A 16,200-nucleotide genomic window follows, 5' to 3' on the forward strand; every position below is an offset into this window, starting at 1 on the left:
TAAGACCAGAGGTGGCAAAAGTACTGACATTCTGTACTTAAGTAGAAGTACAAGTACTTGTGTTAAAGAATACTTTGGTAAAAGTCGAAGTACTGGTTCAAGTTCTTTACTTAAGTAAAAGTAAAAAAGTACAGGCTCTGAAATGTACTCAAAGTAAGAAAGTAAAAGTAGCTCTTTGGAGGACGTTTCTACCTGCTATTTTTGTGTAAAGCTAACTGAACCTTATTATATATTATTGTAATAATATAAAATAATACATGAGAACACAAACGTTATTCCAATCTAAATTTTAATTCTAATGAATGCTCTCAGCTTGAATCACAAACTGTTAAAGGGTATTTAAACACAGCTCTGTTCTCTGTGTCCTCCATAGTAGAGGGTGACTGTGCCTCCACCTAAACACCAACATGAGGATACTCAGGGGTTACAGTGGGATTCAGAAGGTGGAGGAACCCTAAGATCAGCTGTAGTGGCTCTGCATGGGGAGAAGAATCACAGCTTTCTATTGTAGCTCCAGTAAATGATGTTGGTGTGCAGGCTGTGATCAGCTGACATGCTGCTGCTGCTGCTCTGAGGTTTACTGCTCTGTGTGGATGAAGTGAACTCACAAAGATGTAACCCAGTATTTCACAGCTATCTGAGCTGATCTCCATCCCCTACACTGACAGCATACAGGCTGTAGAAATGTTGGATTCAGTGAATGAATCTTAGCATCAGCAGCTTTGATTCAAACTCATCTCTGCTGCACTGATGTAACCTGTAACTGACCATGAACACAGCCTCTGTGCACCAACACAGAGCTTTACTGTAAATACAGTACAACAAGCTGACCTGTTTATTACGTACTAAACTGCAGTATTTTCATACAATCTTTGAATGACACAAAGTCAGTATACTTCAGTTTATTTTCCAGTCCTTACCTTTAAATCTAGCCTCTCTTCTTCCTCTCCTGTCCTCTTTCTCCATCTCTGAGTGAACTTCTCTCTCTTTGCTCTCCCTGAAATACAGCAGCTCTTCTTTTAGCTCGCAGACACACTGTGTGACAAACTGCACACACTTTGTGTGTTTGCTGATATTCGTTGAGCATTTAAAAACGTTGCATTTACCTGCCACACGTTACTTCCTTCATGCTCGCTCCTCTTCAGTAGCGCTAGCTAAGCTGTTTATGTCCCGCGAGCACAACTTACGGCTTCGGTCCGGCCCGCTGTGACCCCTGATTATAGCGCTATAAATGATACATTAATTATATGGGTTTGTGTATTTAATCCCTTTGTACCCGATAAGCCGGTGATGGAGGATACGCCAGTACGATTGTCTCTTATCTGTTATTATTCCTCCGTTTAGGCTCAGATCGTTTGATGACTGACGGCGCACTGACCGGAAATGCAAACTTCTCCCTGACTTGTTAAAAAGTAACGAGTCTGTTTTGAAAATGTAAGAAGTAGAAAGTACAGATACTTGTGTAAAAATGTAGGGAGTAAAAGTAAAAAGTACTCAGAAAAATAAATACTCAAGTAAAGTACAGATACCTAAAAAATCTACTTAAGTACAGTAACGAAGTATTTGTACTTCGTTACTTCCCACCTCTGTATAAGACACAGGCACTTATCATAGTTCAGGAGTAGCTGAAAAAAACATGCAGCAGATGAGGACTGAGACTGGAAATCAGACTGAGGGCACCTGGTGGACAGGTGAGGGATGCAAAGTCAGAACATTTGAATGTGAAGATGGAAGCAGCTCGCTCTTACCAAATGTGACTAAATCCAACAACATGTTTATTAAATTCTTACACAAAGAGAAATATAAAATAACAATGGCAGGGACTCTTTCACTGTTGTAGTGCTCCTCAGCTCACACTGAAAGTTCAGATGTGGATGAACAGGGGAACAATAAGAAGTAAAACTAAGATGAATGTATGTATGTATGTAACTAAAAAAAACTAAAACAACACAGATCCTTTTTAATTGTTAATGACTGATAATTTGTGGAGTGTGGGGTATGAACTTCTTTTGGCTTCTGAGGTGGGACATAGAAAAAGCATGAGAACCACTGATGTAGAGCGTAACATATGCTGTGTTAAACCTGGTGTACAAACACGCGGGGAGTGAAAAGAGGTGAATGGAGAAGAAGTGTGCAGTGCGTCACAGTGTACCGCAGGAAGTGCTGCAGCAAAACCCTATACAGTATTTCTTTAGTGAGTTATACTACTTTGTTACTCTGGTATTCAGTTCCACTAAAATATTAAAAGCAGATTAAGTGTTTTGTGTTTATGTGCAGTGACACATTTGCACAGTGCATGTGTTTACCACTGAGTGGCACTGATGGGTAAGCTGCACAATCAAGTCAACCTTCAACAGAAATGAAAGAAAAAAAAATCAACAAAGAAAAGTACGAGTGAAAACAAATATGTAATCCAAGCTGTAGAGTCATTCAGAGAAACAGTCTGAGAAGAAGGAGTAAATCACCCAGCAATGCACGAGTGTTTTGTGTTGCTGTGCAAACTCTTGGCAAAGTTTGCTACAAGTATGATGTGAGAGGGAGTTGAAGACTCAGTCCCACCAGCCTTACTCCTCCTCTGCCACCACACATCTGCTCCTGAGGAGATGGGACACTGATCAGGAGGAGAGCTCTTCATGCCTCAGTCTGTATGGCTGACTACACCAGAGCACTGTGAGGAGAGACGCCAAAAGGGGGAAAAAAAAAAAAACTTCATCTGGAGAATATTCATGTTTACCATCTCCCAGGCTGATTGTTCCCCTAAATTTGGAGTGATGTCCCAGTGCTGGTGCAGGCGGGTCCTGCTTTGTGTAGAACTGGGTATACTGGTGGCAGTCCTGGCGGCCGGCAGTGCGGCTCAGTTACTTGAGAGGAGGCAAGCTGGGTCATCGTGCTACGGAGGATTTGACCTCTACTTTGTTTTGGACAAGTGAGTGCTTTTACTTTTATTTGATCTCAGAAGAGGTCTGCGTGACTCATCTTTGTTTTTGAAGACACAGGTGCACACATCAGTCAAACTGTCATCCAGAGGCAGTAATGGGCTACTACTTGCCTGAAAAATATGTGCTACTGTGTTGTAACTATTGTGCTGTAACTTGCATGTTTTAGCCTCTTGAAATATCAGAGTCTCTACAAAGCAGAAGGCAGGGTTTGGATTCTGGATAGAAACAGAATCATGTGTGACCATAAGTGACATGCATATAATGCAGTTTTTATTTTTGAAATGTCGCCTGTTAGAGGATTTCTGATCAGATCTGTAAAAGGCTGATCTATAAAGAGCTGACTCGAGCACTAGATGGTGTAGACCTGCTGTGTCGGATACTTTAAAACTCAATCAACAATTTTTTTAAACTCGTTAGAAGCTCATGATATTGCATTGGCACTTGTCAGGAACAAAGTGATTGTTGTTGTGATCCACAACAATCGAGGACTGCAATTAAACACTGTATCAATTATCAATTATTTTTTCTAGAAGATCATTTTTAGTCTGAATTACTGTACTCAGCAGGTAGAGCGGCCCCTGTTGCACCAATCGCTGTGAATATGTGTGACAGGAAAAGTGCTGTAAACATTCAATAAAAAGCACTATATGAATATGTGAAAATGAGTGTGTAGCTTGTAGTGTTTAGTGCTTTCAGTGATCAGTAAGATTAGAAAAGCCATATATATATATATATATAAATGCTCACTGGTGTTACAGAGAGTCCAAGATAAAGTCTTAAATGTGTTATTTTGTACAATCTGCAGTGTGAAACCCAAATACATTTATATTTATATAAAAGAGTGATAGATTTATTGTCTCTGATGGGACTTAAATGCCAGTGGCTGATGTAAGGGTTAAATTAAATGTCATGAATCTAACATGAAGCTCCAGTGTGCAGTTTCATTAGAGCTCTCTTAAAAAGAGGCACGCATACATAAATCAAAACCACTCAAATTGTTTTCTTTTTCGCAAACGATCCCCATGAGTCACCTCAAAGCTGTAAGAACTGACATAAAGTGTGTTTACACAGTCACATCTTCATGTATTTATGCATCAGCGTCACATAAACTGCCCCGCAGGGATTCCTGTTTTCCAACAGCAGCAGCACTTCGCTGGCAGGCGCTGCCCACAGTCCCAACTTCATCTCTCTGCACGTCGGTCCGTAGAACCCTTTCTCCATGAGAGCCAGATGTTCCAAAGATCCCGAGCGTTTGGCCGTCCCTGCACTGCGACTCACATCGCAGGATAAATGAAAACATAAGGGAGGAGGAGAAAAGAGAGCGCAGAGAGAGAGAGAGAGAGGAGGCAGAGGAATTTATGCATATTTGCTCCACGAGTCTCTTTAATTACTGCCTTCCACTTAAAAATTAGCTGGTTGTTTCATTTAGTCTGCACCTGTCACAAAACCTGGACCCAGGAGGATTCCATGGCAGATTCGTGTGGTGTGGTCCAGTCAGGGTTAAATACCCGGGACTCTCAGCCATTTGTTTCAGTACTGAATAAACTCCTTTGATGAGAGTTGAAACATCTTCACAAACCAAAAAGAAGTCCTGTTTCCTTCTTTTTAGGCACTCAAGACCAGTCATTTCTTCTATTTTCTAACAATTCTGTTTTACATAAAATGATTCAGCTGAATTAGTGATAATAGTAATAAGAATAATCTTTAAAAAAAAAAAAAAAAAACTTTAATAAGTCAGACATGTTCAGAATGTTCTCCATTGCTGTCGCTCACTGTCAGCAAGGATAGGCTCCAGCCCTTCTATAGCTAAAGCTATCGTACTGCATGCATTGCAAAAATAATGCTAACTTTAATTCCATCCCAATACAGAGTAATAAGCCAACCTAGACTTTAAAGGCAGTTTCCACCATTTTATAGAAATCAGTGTTTCCGTCATGCAGCTTTTAATGTCACGATTTTCTCGTAAAGGATTAGTTGTCTGTTCTGCTGATTCCCTTTTCATTCTCATTCCTTCTGGAAGTGCAGTACTAAACAACAGGCAAATTCCATTAAATGTTCACATTTATTAGAGTGTTTATAAGTTGCGCGCCTTATTTTGTCAATTGTGATTAGAGCTTTGCGTGCCAGAGTTCCTGTATGACATTGAAACTGCTGAATCCTTGTTACAGGTCTGGCAGTGTGCAGCATTACTGGAATGAGATCTATTACTTTGTTGATCATCTGACTCACAAGTTTATCAGGTATGTCCATAGAAACAGTGACAATGAAAAGAGTAAAGGGTGTAAAAAAAAAAAAAAAAAGAGAACATAAAAGTTTATAAAACATAACAATCATCTCCGATGCTTTTTTCCAGTCCTCAGCTGCGGATGTCTTTTATTGTATTTTCAACAGAAGGAAGGACTCTCATGGCTCTAACAGAAGACAGGTGGCACATATACTGACAGACCTAGACATAATTATATGCAATTATAGCTAAATCTCCTGTGCTATCATTTCTTTGTGATCAATATTTTTTGTCAATAATCAGAGATCAGATTCGGGCCGGACTGGAGGAGCTAAGTATGGTGCAGCCAGGTGGAGACACCTTCATGCACAAAGGATTTCAAAGGGTAAGTCATCTGTTAAGTCAATGAAAACCTGACCCTTACCCAACAGTATGGCATCTGAGTCTTTAAATAAGGCCTATTTAAAGTTTATAGCCACTGACGCCTCAAAACTTCTCTCTCAGGCCAGCGAGCAAATATACTACGGGACGGGCGATGGTAAGGGGACTTTTTCTTTTTAACACTTAATCATAGTAAAGTCTTAAATTCATATTATTCCTAATTCAGACGTGTGGTAGAGTCAACAGACGCACAGCTGCTTTATCCATCATAAATGTCTTTTTTTTTTTTTTTTTCCAATTTAGTGATTCTTACAGATTTTGTTTTACCATTTTAACAGCTGTTCCTTCTGCCCTGTAGGTTACCGGACAGCGAGCGTCATCATTGCCCTGACGGACGGCGAACTGAGAGAAAATCAGTTTGACCTGGCTCAAAGAGAGGTAGCAGAATCAGCGGGAAAATAAGCTTGTGCTCACACTTAAGGAGTGTCTGAACCCAATATAAGCACAATTAACAACTTTAATAGAGAATTTGTGTCTTATCGAGCCTGTTTTAGTATGAAGCATAACATTATGTAAACTTTGTTATTTAATAACAGCATTCTGCATGTTTTTCTTCCCGCTGTGTTGCTAGCACACAACATTAGGGAACCTCAAGAAAATATCATCTGTCTCTATAGATACAAACCACACTGTATATAAAAGATGGATTAGGACAAGCTTTAAACCTGCATTCTCTTTAATGGTCATCAGGGGACAACTCCTTAAGATACAAGAAAAGTCAAGTTGTATAGACTTCTGTGAGAAAAATATTTCTCACTTTATCTGTGACCTCAGTAATACTTTTGTAATGAGTTTATGATCTGGTCATTAGCTTTATGATACATTGAATTCAATATGGATTGAATTATTTCTCCATTTAAATAAAAATAAATGACAACCCGGGCGAGCCTACCTTGTTTACTGTCACTACTGTATAAGTGTGCACTGTCCCATGATGGCGACACCTGTGGGTGATGTCACAGTGACTATGTACATCTTTCATATACAGTCTATGGTAGAAACTTCTTGTACATCACTTCCCAGATGTTCCCAGCAGCTGTCAGTTGCATAACTATATTCTAATGTGATTTAGTGAATGTTTTTACCATTTTATTGTAACTTGTTTGTTTTAATGTCTCACTTTCTATCAGGCCGGCAGAGCGCGCCAGCTGGGTGCCACTGTTTACTGTGTGGGAGTAAAAGACTTCAATGAAACTCAGGTAAATCCAACAGTTAACAGTTAGCTTGGAAGATGAATTGATCAGTCATCTAAATAAGTGCTTAATCATATAGACATATATTTTGACAGCTTTCAACGATAGCTGACAGCAAGGATCATGTCTTCCCTGTGAATGATGGATTTCAAGCGCTGCAAGGGGTCATTGACTCGGTACTGAAAAGATGACATCATAGAGATGGAAAGTCCTGATTAAATCCTTTACTTTACATTAAATTCAGCTTATTATGAAATTATTTTCTCTTTCAGATCCTGAAGAGATCATGCATTGAAATTCTGGCTGTAGAGCCCTCCAGCATCTGTGAAGGAGGTAAGGAAAACAAAATGAAAAAAAAAATACACAAAATAAAACCTCAAAATATGGTAGTGTGATGCATACATATACCATTGTACGTACATATGATCATTAGTTTAGATACTCGAAATGACACAGTTATTAAAATCACATCCTACACTTTCAGTGTAGGAGTTCAGCAACCAAACGTGACACACAGGTACATCTTAGACCCCTGAAGTTTTTTGTTTTATCTATATATCTATATATTATGATGTCATCATGTTGCCTACTAACCACCTACAGTAACAATGGGCTAAAATCAGAGAACAAACAATACTGTAGCAATCTGTCTTTACTTCAGAATCCTTCCAGGTGGTAGTGAAGGGAAATGGTTTCCTTCATGCCCGAGACGTGCAGAAAGTCCTCTGCAGCTTTCGCATCAATGACACCGTTACTTTGAGTGAGTACCTCCTCCTGACCTTACCTTGTGTCTGCAAACATCTGCACATTTGCTGTATCATATTTCCAAGAATATAAAATCTCACACATGAGAGCTTGTCGTGGAGTTCTGCCCCCGCAAGACTGAAACTCAGCAGGTCACTGAGTTACTGCTTTGGACAATGAAATCCACCTACACCCAATCATTGTGTACAGACCTGAACTCCACATAACCCCTTTGTTAATGCTGTGAAAACCTTAATGACCAAGGTTATAAATATGGCTAAAGAAATAGTTTATCATTTTGAAATACACGTTCACACACACATACTTTCATAGATGTAAAATGCTTTCACTGGAGTAGAGCATGTTTCGGCTTTGATGACTTCACTTTTAAGAGCTGGACGCAACATCCATCATTTATATACAGTTTATGGTTGGTGTTTGCAGAAAGAAAAATATGTGAATCGGTAGCGCTAAGAATGATCTACCCTTTAAATGATGCACACTGTAAAAATCACAGAAGATAACATTTTTGGGATTGCTCAGAGCATTTTCATCACTGTGCTAAATTTATTTTGGCCACAGAGGGACTATGATGGGTGGAGGACAGAGGCTCTTTGCGGGCCACAATGATGTAAATCCTCACCCTCCTGAAAAGCCATCAGCTCAATCGCCCTCTACTTTTAATCAGCTGGTATAACACTTTACGCATCTCGGATGTCTAAAGGGGCATGTGGAACTCATCAGAGACGAGCACTGTCTTTGCACACTCTAGACACGCACTCAGCCAGGGTAAATAAACCACAACCCTCGCTCATTTGCTTCATTTTCCATAAGAGCAGGAAGTCCAGGAATTCAATAAAAAAAAAAAAAAAAGATATTTTGAGGCTTGAATCTTCTGAAGTTTCACCACTGCAAGAGAAAAGTGAAGTAAACTTTTCCTTTGGATCACTCACAGCTTTCTCTTTCATCACAGACACTCACCTAATCTGTGGTTTGCTTCACTGTGTGTCGTGTTAAACACAAATTCTTATATTAATTCATTTTCCACAGTGAAAAGACCTTTGGTGGTGAGAGATACGTACCTTTTGTGCCCGGCTCCTGTTCTGGAAAAAGAGGGAACGTAAGTAATCGTTGTTACTGTCTGGGGTATATTAGAAAAGATTTAAACAGTAATGTCATGTCCACAATAAATTTTGATGAGCTACATAACTGTACTTCTTATGAAAGTGTAAACAGCACGTACAGTTTGACAGCATTAAAACTATTTTTATCATTGCAATTGTCATCTGTGAGGGGAGCACTGAACATGCAAACTGAGGCCCTCTCATTTACTCTCTTACCTTTTCTACAGGTCTGCCACGCTCCACGTCAGCATGAATAATGGCCTGAGTTTCATATCTAGCTCTGTCACAATTACTGCAGTTGCTTGCGTAAGTATAATGGAAACCAGGAGGGAGCAAAAACACTCCCTCTCACACATTACCTCATGGCTAAAAGTATGTAAGAAACTTTAGTCAAAGCATTGACTAAAAATTCACACATAGTGACCTAACATCACAAATATTTGTCATCTAGCGCACATGTCAGCGGGTTCAAGCAACCTAACCCACTGCCACAGTGTGCTGCAGTTCATTAGTGGATGCATATAAATCCTCTGTTAGTGACTGCAAGCAAAATCTGTCCGCTGTGTCCTTTTATTTGTAGTCTGACGGGACCTTTGTGGCCATCGCTCTTCTCATCCTGCTGCTCCTGCTGACCGTCGCTCTGCTGTGGTGGTTTTGGCCTCTCTGCTGCACTGTGGTATGATAATGAAAAACTTGCATCCTAACTAAATTAGTGTTTATTTTTTATCAACCCAGTAAAAGGTCGTTGCTCTTTGCGTGCGAAAAAACAATCAATCACATTTTTTTGTTTGCAGGTCATTCACGAGCCACCTCCACCAGTAATAGAGGATAGTTCTGTAAGTGTGTTTTATTTGAATTCTTTCTTAAATTTCCCTTCCTTACAAATGATACACACATTTTTTTTCTTTAGGATGATGAGGATGGTTTTCCGAAGAAGAGGTGGCCCACAGTAGATGCATCGTACTACGGAGGCCGTGGGGTTGGGGGCATCAAGAGAATGGAGGTAACCCAAAAAGCAAACTGTAAATAGATTATTATGTAATAATTATCATGCAAATGTACTAAACCCCAGTGTTCAATATAACAAACATTTTACTGTACAGTGCAGTTTCCCAGTACCAACAAGTAATAATGATTGTTTATCTTGGCTAACGGAAATCAAATTGGGAAAAAAAAATTTTTTTTAATTTTTTTGTACATGTGAAAATTATTATTCATACTCAGAAATGAATCCGTATAGCACCAGTGCAGCCACGCCCAAAGAAAAATCCAAGTGTGATTTGTTTCATTTTCTTTTCTTTAAGTGACGTATCTCCTAAAACAGGCCAGCTGTTTGGATTTGTGGACTTTCAGTCAAATATAATCTAAATCTATTTACAAGCTCTCAGATCATTAAATGGGGCTGCAGCTGAAAGAATGTCTTACATACATTTAAAAATGCTTTTAATTGAATAAAAATTATAATCCATCAGATGCTCCTGTGTCTTAATGATTAGTAGTAGTGATATTCATAAGTCTGTTAACTCACACTGTTGTATTTTTGACAGTTTTCCATTCTGTCTTCAAACAGGCTAAATTTTATTAATACAGTAGCAAACGTACCAAAACGTTTGAAGCGCTCACACATTCATGCAGAAGATGATGGAAAGATAGCCTTGCTTCATATAATGGAAGCAAAGAGGAGGGTGGGACAATACGTGGACACACACTAAAGGCTGACTGGGGATTAGACGTAGAAGAAAAACAACAGCAGGTGGAAACCATAAGGTTTCAGGAATCAAAATTAATATGAAAACAAAAGAAAACTAACCTTCAAAGTAAAACAGGAAAAGAGCAAAACAGACAGGAATACTAAGAGGCTACTACCACTAATATTACTAAATGACTCAATGATAATAGGACTGAGACTCACCTTATTTTGAAATATAAAGAAAACAAAACAGGGATCCAAAAATACAATAAACCCTGGAATCATGACAATATACTTACAGATGCGGTTGTTTCCCAGCCCACTATCATCCTCAACCTTTGACTGCTTGCTGCCTTTAATAGTTCCCTGCATGTCTTCTCGTTGCTCATACTCTTGTTCAGCTGATTGTTGTGTTAGCTACCTGCCTGCTTGTGTTATAGTTGTTGTGACTGTATATAAGTAATGGCTTCATATTTGATATTTCCTTTTACCCTTTAACCTCATTCCCTCAAGAGGCTTTGGGTTTTGCCAGGCTGCCTTTATATGCAAATATAAACGGAAGCTATTTTACACGTACTTTAATTTTGGCTTAAAGTTGTCGGAAATTATAAAAAACATCTAAAATCTCAGTAAAATGACTGTTTTGGATGCATTTTTATGTTGCTCAGCATCTGTTAAATACAAGTTCTAATTCAATTTCACATACATGGATCTGTTGACTGGCTCCAGCCTCACAGATATACACGTGGCAAGCTTTACTCTGGCACTCAGCTGCCTGAAATTAAATGCTGAAAGATGGGAATGAGATCAAACAGTAGTACAGCAAGAAGACACAGGAGAACAGGAAGCAACTCAGTCTTTAAAAGAGATGAGTGTGCAAATCCATGCCGGACAGCACTGAGTCACTTTGTTGTCGTGACGAGATCTGAGAGCCAGAAAGAGTTAAGACGAGGCAATAAAGTGCAAGGTCGGCACAAGTGGGGAGGTTTTAATAGTTCGTTTGTGATTCTGATTTTTTTTTAATTTATTTTTTTCTTTCTAAGGCAGAGCAGTGGTAAGAAAAGCACAGGGTCGGGGTGATGAGATAAGAGGAAGCAGGCTGATTCCAGTGTAAGCTGATAGCTGAGATGAGGAGGAGGACAGAAATTATCTTCAAACTGGGGAGGACCAGATGTGTGCGTGGTTTGGGAGGATAAGGTCAAGGAGACAGTAGTCACCCAGTCAGTGTGAAGTTTTTTACAGACTGGTTGTACAGTCTCAGGAGTCTTTGCTGTGAACTTGCACTAAAGCTGCACCACTTCCAAAACCAGCTGTGGAAAGTATTCACAGCTTCATTTATGTGCCTTTTCTGCCAAGTTAAAGCTTTGGTGGCTTGTCTGTTGCAGCTGAAAGGGAGTGAATTTAAGTAATGAACTTTTCAAGGCTGCTTTCACTCTCCATAAGTCCTTTTTAGCTTTATTGGTGGTTCTGAGAATCAAGGTAATTGTGTCAGAAAAAAACTGGAGACATTCTTTACCTTTGACAAAGCAAACAGTCAGGCTCTTGTTGAATTTTAAGGTTTTTTTTTTTTACTTGTTTTAAAGTAAACAATTTGTGTCTTCTTGAAGGTTTAGGAATAAATCTTAAATCTAAAACTTGCGTTGCAAATTGAAACAATTAAACCCAGAACCGAAGGAGCTAAACTTTTGTTTTGAGATCTTGTGGACATCAGTGGACTGGCTTTAATTAAGACCCACACAGGCAAAGAGATTTTTTTTTTTTTTTTCCACACAAAAAGAAACGCAGCATATTATTTCAAACATAAACGTCATTTACAGCAGTTGCATTCACTTATCCTGACATACATGCAGAGGCAGTGGTAAAACTAGAATCCACTGGATGTGATTTTATTGGCTCGGATCTTGTTAGTTATCCAAGATCACAACCTCAGTGCAACTTTTCCCTCTTTTTCTGGCTTCATATTTTTATTCTTGGACTCTACTATGGTCACTTTGCATGATTCCTGACAAAATCCTTATTTATCTTCCTTGTTGCATTCTCTGTCTGAGACATGGAGGTTTTTAACCACCTTTGGAGACTCCCTAGTAGAGCCAGTCTAACACGGCCATCTGAAACACAAAGCTTTTCTTTCTTTTCAGGTTCGTTGGGGAGATAAAGGATCAACTGAAGAAGGAGCCAAACTGGAAAAGGCTAAAAACGCTCGTGTTGTGTTGCCCGCACAGGAGTTCGATCCTCCTCCACCGCGGCCTTACTATAACACACACAAATCTCCCCAAACCCAGAAGTGGTACTCTCCCATCAAGGTACTCCAGTTTTTCACTTTACATCCATTCATTTGAGCCCCCTTTCCGTCTGGTTTAGCAGTTTTGTGCAGAGCCCTTCTATGTGCATGTTCTAGCCTTGCTTTCACAAGTTACCCATGCTGAGTAGTTTTTGTAGTTTGGTCCACTACACTCCCACAAAAGAGATTCAAGATGTCAAGAGTTTTACTTTCTGGTTAAATAAAGGTTAAATAAATAAAGTATTAGCTTTCTTGTTTTGACAAGAAATTGCAGCTCAGCTCTGCTCGCTGGCTTTCCCCAGAGCTTTCTGTCGTGATAAATCTCACAGCCTTGACACAGAGATGTAAAATGTATTCTAAGGCATGGATCACATATGTAATATGTAGATGATAGTGATTCCATTTGCTCGTCTTTGACGTGTAGGACTCTTCCTTACAAATGTCTTCCAGCCTAGAAAAAAAAGGACTTATTTTTAGCGTTTCTGTGATTTATGTATGACCAGGAAACAGTTAATACAATTGGTTTCCTCACATATTAGTCAGCTCGATGGATGGTAATAGGAACCAGACATGCACCGAGCTAACCCCAGAATATGGAATTTGTTGAGAAGGCGTTATTTCTAACAAAATACATTCTTTGTTTATCTGTCTCTTTATCATATAAAAAGCTCCTGAGATACATCTGGAGCAAAAGTGCTTCAGAGACAAGCTGGCAAATAAACTGTGGATCAGAGGTTGTTTTAATGACATTCAGTTTTTATTTGTGCTGTCTTTTTGTATGATCCTCCTTTAGGGCAAACTGGATGCTCTGTGTGTATTTCTGAGAAAAGGCTACGACAGAGTGTCTGTAATGCGACCTTATCCTGGAGACAAGGTGAGACATGAGATACTAAAAAGAGACACTTTAACCTCTTCTGTGGAGTAATGAAACAGCGTCTTTGCGCCTGTAAAATGAGTACACATTGAAATAATAAAAGGAGATTTGTGAAGCAGCTATTTCAGCTTGTGGCAGGAAGACGTTTAAGAGTCTGAATTTATTAACTTTGGCAAAACAGGAATGAGGGATGTTTGAAGTTCGGGATTAAAAAAAAGAAAGTAGATGGAAACTAACCTCGAATCTTATCTGCATGACATTAACTGCAGATATACAGTGGACTCCATTTTTTAATTCGAAGCTGGTTCAAATATAGTAATATTGACTTCACGTGAACTCTCAAGTGGCATGGGGAGTAGACAAAAGTGAAAACAACTGCAGCATTGTCTGGAGCAACACTTTCATCATCTGCAGAAGTCGTTAAGAGTAGATGCTGCCTGCTGTCTTCAGCTCCCAGCGTCAGCACGGCTCGCCTGTCAGGAATGCTGTTTTCTTCCATGACACTAACTAATGGTGGAATTTCCTTTTTCCATTTGAGAGCTCCAAACCTGGAGGAGATGTAGGACTTTCCTTCACTGCAGTTTTCTCGTCTTTATAGATGCCCCTTTTCTTCATGTCTCTCATTGCACAGTTGAAGTACTAAACAAAGACTCCCTGTGCTCTCATTACAGGGCAGGTGCATCAACTTCACCCGGAGTAAATCCTACCCTGCTCCTCGCTATCCCATCTACAACCATCCCGCCACTCCGGTCTACACTTTGCCCCACAGTTACCAGCGTCGTCTGTCAGAGGGCAATGAGCTCTCCCATTTGCCCCCCTCTCCAACTTCAACCCTTCCTCCCCTGCCGTCCACTCCTCCACCATCCTCCACCAGCTCCCCCATGTACACACCACCTCCAAACAGAGCCCTGCCCTCAACCAACATCAGCTCTCTCTCTGCACCTCCGTCTCCTTCTGGCTCGCTGCCTCCTCCGCCTCAGGGCCCGCCTCCGTGTAGAGCGCCACCTCCATCGCGGCCCCCTCCTCGACCCAGTCATGACAACTACTGATAGTTGAGGACCAAAACATTGGAGGATCCCAGAAAAGACCTTTTCAGTGTGTCTTTGTTTAATCCAATCCAAACAGAAAACAGTGACGGCTGCACCTGGTGATTCATCACCTGGTCATGGCCCACACCTGCCATGACGCCGTGACATGAACTGTGACTTTTTTTTAAGTTTAGAAAGTGAAATTTTTGTGTAAAGGAGCACAGCTTTGGCTAATGGAGTTAAGCGTTCATTTAGTTTTTAAGAAGTTTTGCTCTTCAAAGATCAAATCAGTTAATTTGGTCAAACGCTGCAAATTAGCAGAAAAAATTTTAACTTTTGTCTTTAACCTATCGCTACTTTGAACAGCAGAAACCCCAGTGGGTCATCACAGGCCTCATGTGTTTTATACATGAAAGTTGGTCCAGGAGGCAGCATCTCGGAAAATTTACATTTTGTGAATGAATGTTCTTTAAATCACAGAAACACTTACGCACACACATTGTATTTAATGGAAGTTGAACATTTTTTATGCTATGAGTATTTTTGAGGTTTTCGGTTCATTTTTTTTTTTCAAAAAGTGAACAGAGCCAGACAAGCTGTTTTGCTTCAAGTGTTTATGCTAAGCTAAGCTAACTGCACCCTAGCAGCACATTCATCACACAGGTACGAGAGTGGATTTGATATTCTCACCTAGCTTTCGGCAAGAAAACAAAGACGCATATTTACCACCGTTCAGATTTATCCTTTGCTGACACAAACATCGGTTGCTGCACAGAAACTGGTCCACTAAATGCCATGAGTATTAATATTCTCATCTCTTCAATATTGAAATGATTTTTTTTTAACAGACCGGCGATGTTCAAGTTTTCAGACACAGAGTTTGGCCGTGCTCGAGGCCGTTTAAGTTCTGTGACAAATGTGACCTCTGGAAAGTCACTGTGCGACTGATGCAGCTGGCAGAACAGCAGACTGAGATTTGTTCATACCAATATGATGTGCAATAAATCACTTTAAAGATATCTTTCCTTTCCTTCTTTTGCCGGTGTTGTGTTTCATCAGTGTCACAGCTTTTATCTGAGGGTAGCTTTAACCTCAAAGGCCGTAGACACCCATGCACGTATGCACCTCTGCAAGCATTTCAGCTCATTCTGAATGAATAAATGTTAAAAGTAATCACTTTTGTTGTTTTAAAAATATTGATCTTCAGTTTACGGCACTTCTGAGCCATGTCTGTTTTTATGACAATAAAATGATTGTACGTTAACACTGCGAAGCTGGATCGTGTGCTTTGTCCTTCCTGTAAAGACTATTTTCAATAGGTTATGGGCCCAGATTGACCAGCTGCGAAAGTCTAGGATATTCGTGTATAGCCAGCACTTTTACGGTGTGCTATTTGTAACGTTTAGTCATCGGCGAGTGACCTTTTTTGATGTAAAAAGGTGAAATTCAGCCCAGGAGCTTGGTTTGGAGAGGCCTTTTATCCGATCATACAACGGAGCAGCAAAATCGGGGAAAAAGGTCAGCTGAAGCTGATAGATGACGGCTCTCTGACGGCCACAGCCGATGTTTCACTGAGTTACTGTTATTGAAGGTCATAGTTCAGTCATAGTTTCATATTTAGCTGAAAACATTCAGAGCAGCTTTCCAAGTCTGTAATGAATG

General features: G+C 39.9%; 1 protein-coding gene across 1 annotated transcript; it reads left to right on the forward strand.

Moving 5' to 3' along the window:
- Nucleotides 1-2,447: 2,447 nt before the first annotated feature.
- Nucleotides 2,448-15,745, forward strand: antxr1b (ANTXR cell adhesion molecule 1b). The gene is made up of 18 exons (XM_030742233.1): nt 2,448-2,926; nt 5,108-5,179; nt 5,293-5,364; nt 5,467-5,548; nt 5,668-5,701; nt 5,903-5,982; nt 6,735-6,803; nt 6,893-6,973; nt 7,070-7,130; nt 7,459-7,557; nt 8,592-8,661; nt 8,893-8,971; nt 9,246-9,341; nt 9,460-9,501; nt 9,576-9,668; nt 12,494-12,658; nt 13,430-13,510; nt 14,182-15,745. Exons 1-18 carry the CDS (start codon nt 2,634-2,636, stop codon nt 14,557-14,559), a joined length of 1,947 nt encoding a protein of 648 aa, XP_030598093.1. The 5' UTR covers nt 2,448-2,633; the 3' UTR covers nt 14,560-15,745.
- Nucleotides 15,746-16,200: the final 455 nt, after the last annotated feature.

The sequence above is a fragment of the Archocentrus centrarchus genome, chromosome 12, assembly GCF_007364275.1.
Source record: "Archocentrus centrarchus isolate MPI-CPG fArcCen1 chromosome 12, fArcCen1, whole genome shotgun sequence".
In the NCBI taxonomy this organism is placed as follows: domain Eukaryota; kingdom Metazoa; phylum Chordata; class Actinopteri; order Cichliformes; family Cichlidae; genus Archocentrus; species Archocentrus centrarchus.

Bases quoted from the DNA above. Each gene is read 5' to 3' on its own strand.
- antxr1b (XM_030742233.1), top strand. From the start codon at position 2,634: ATGCCTCAGTCTGTATGGCTGACTACACCAGAGCACTGTGAGGAGAGA. The intron at 7,131-7,458 runs GTAAGGAAAACA...TCTTTACTTCAG, and splicing joins CTCCAGCATCTGTGAAGGAG to AATCCTTCCAGGTGGTAGTG. The intron at 7,558-8,591 runs GTGAGTACCTCC...CATTTTCCACAG, and splicing joins CAATGACACCGTTACTTTGA to TGAAAAGACCTTTGGTGGTG.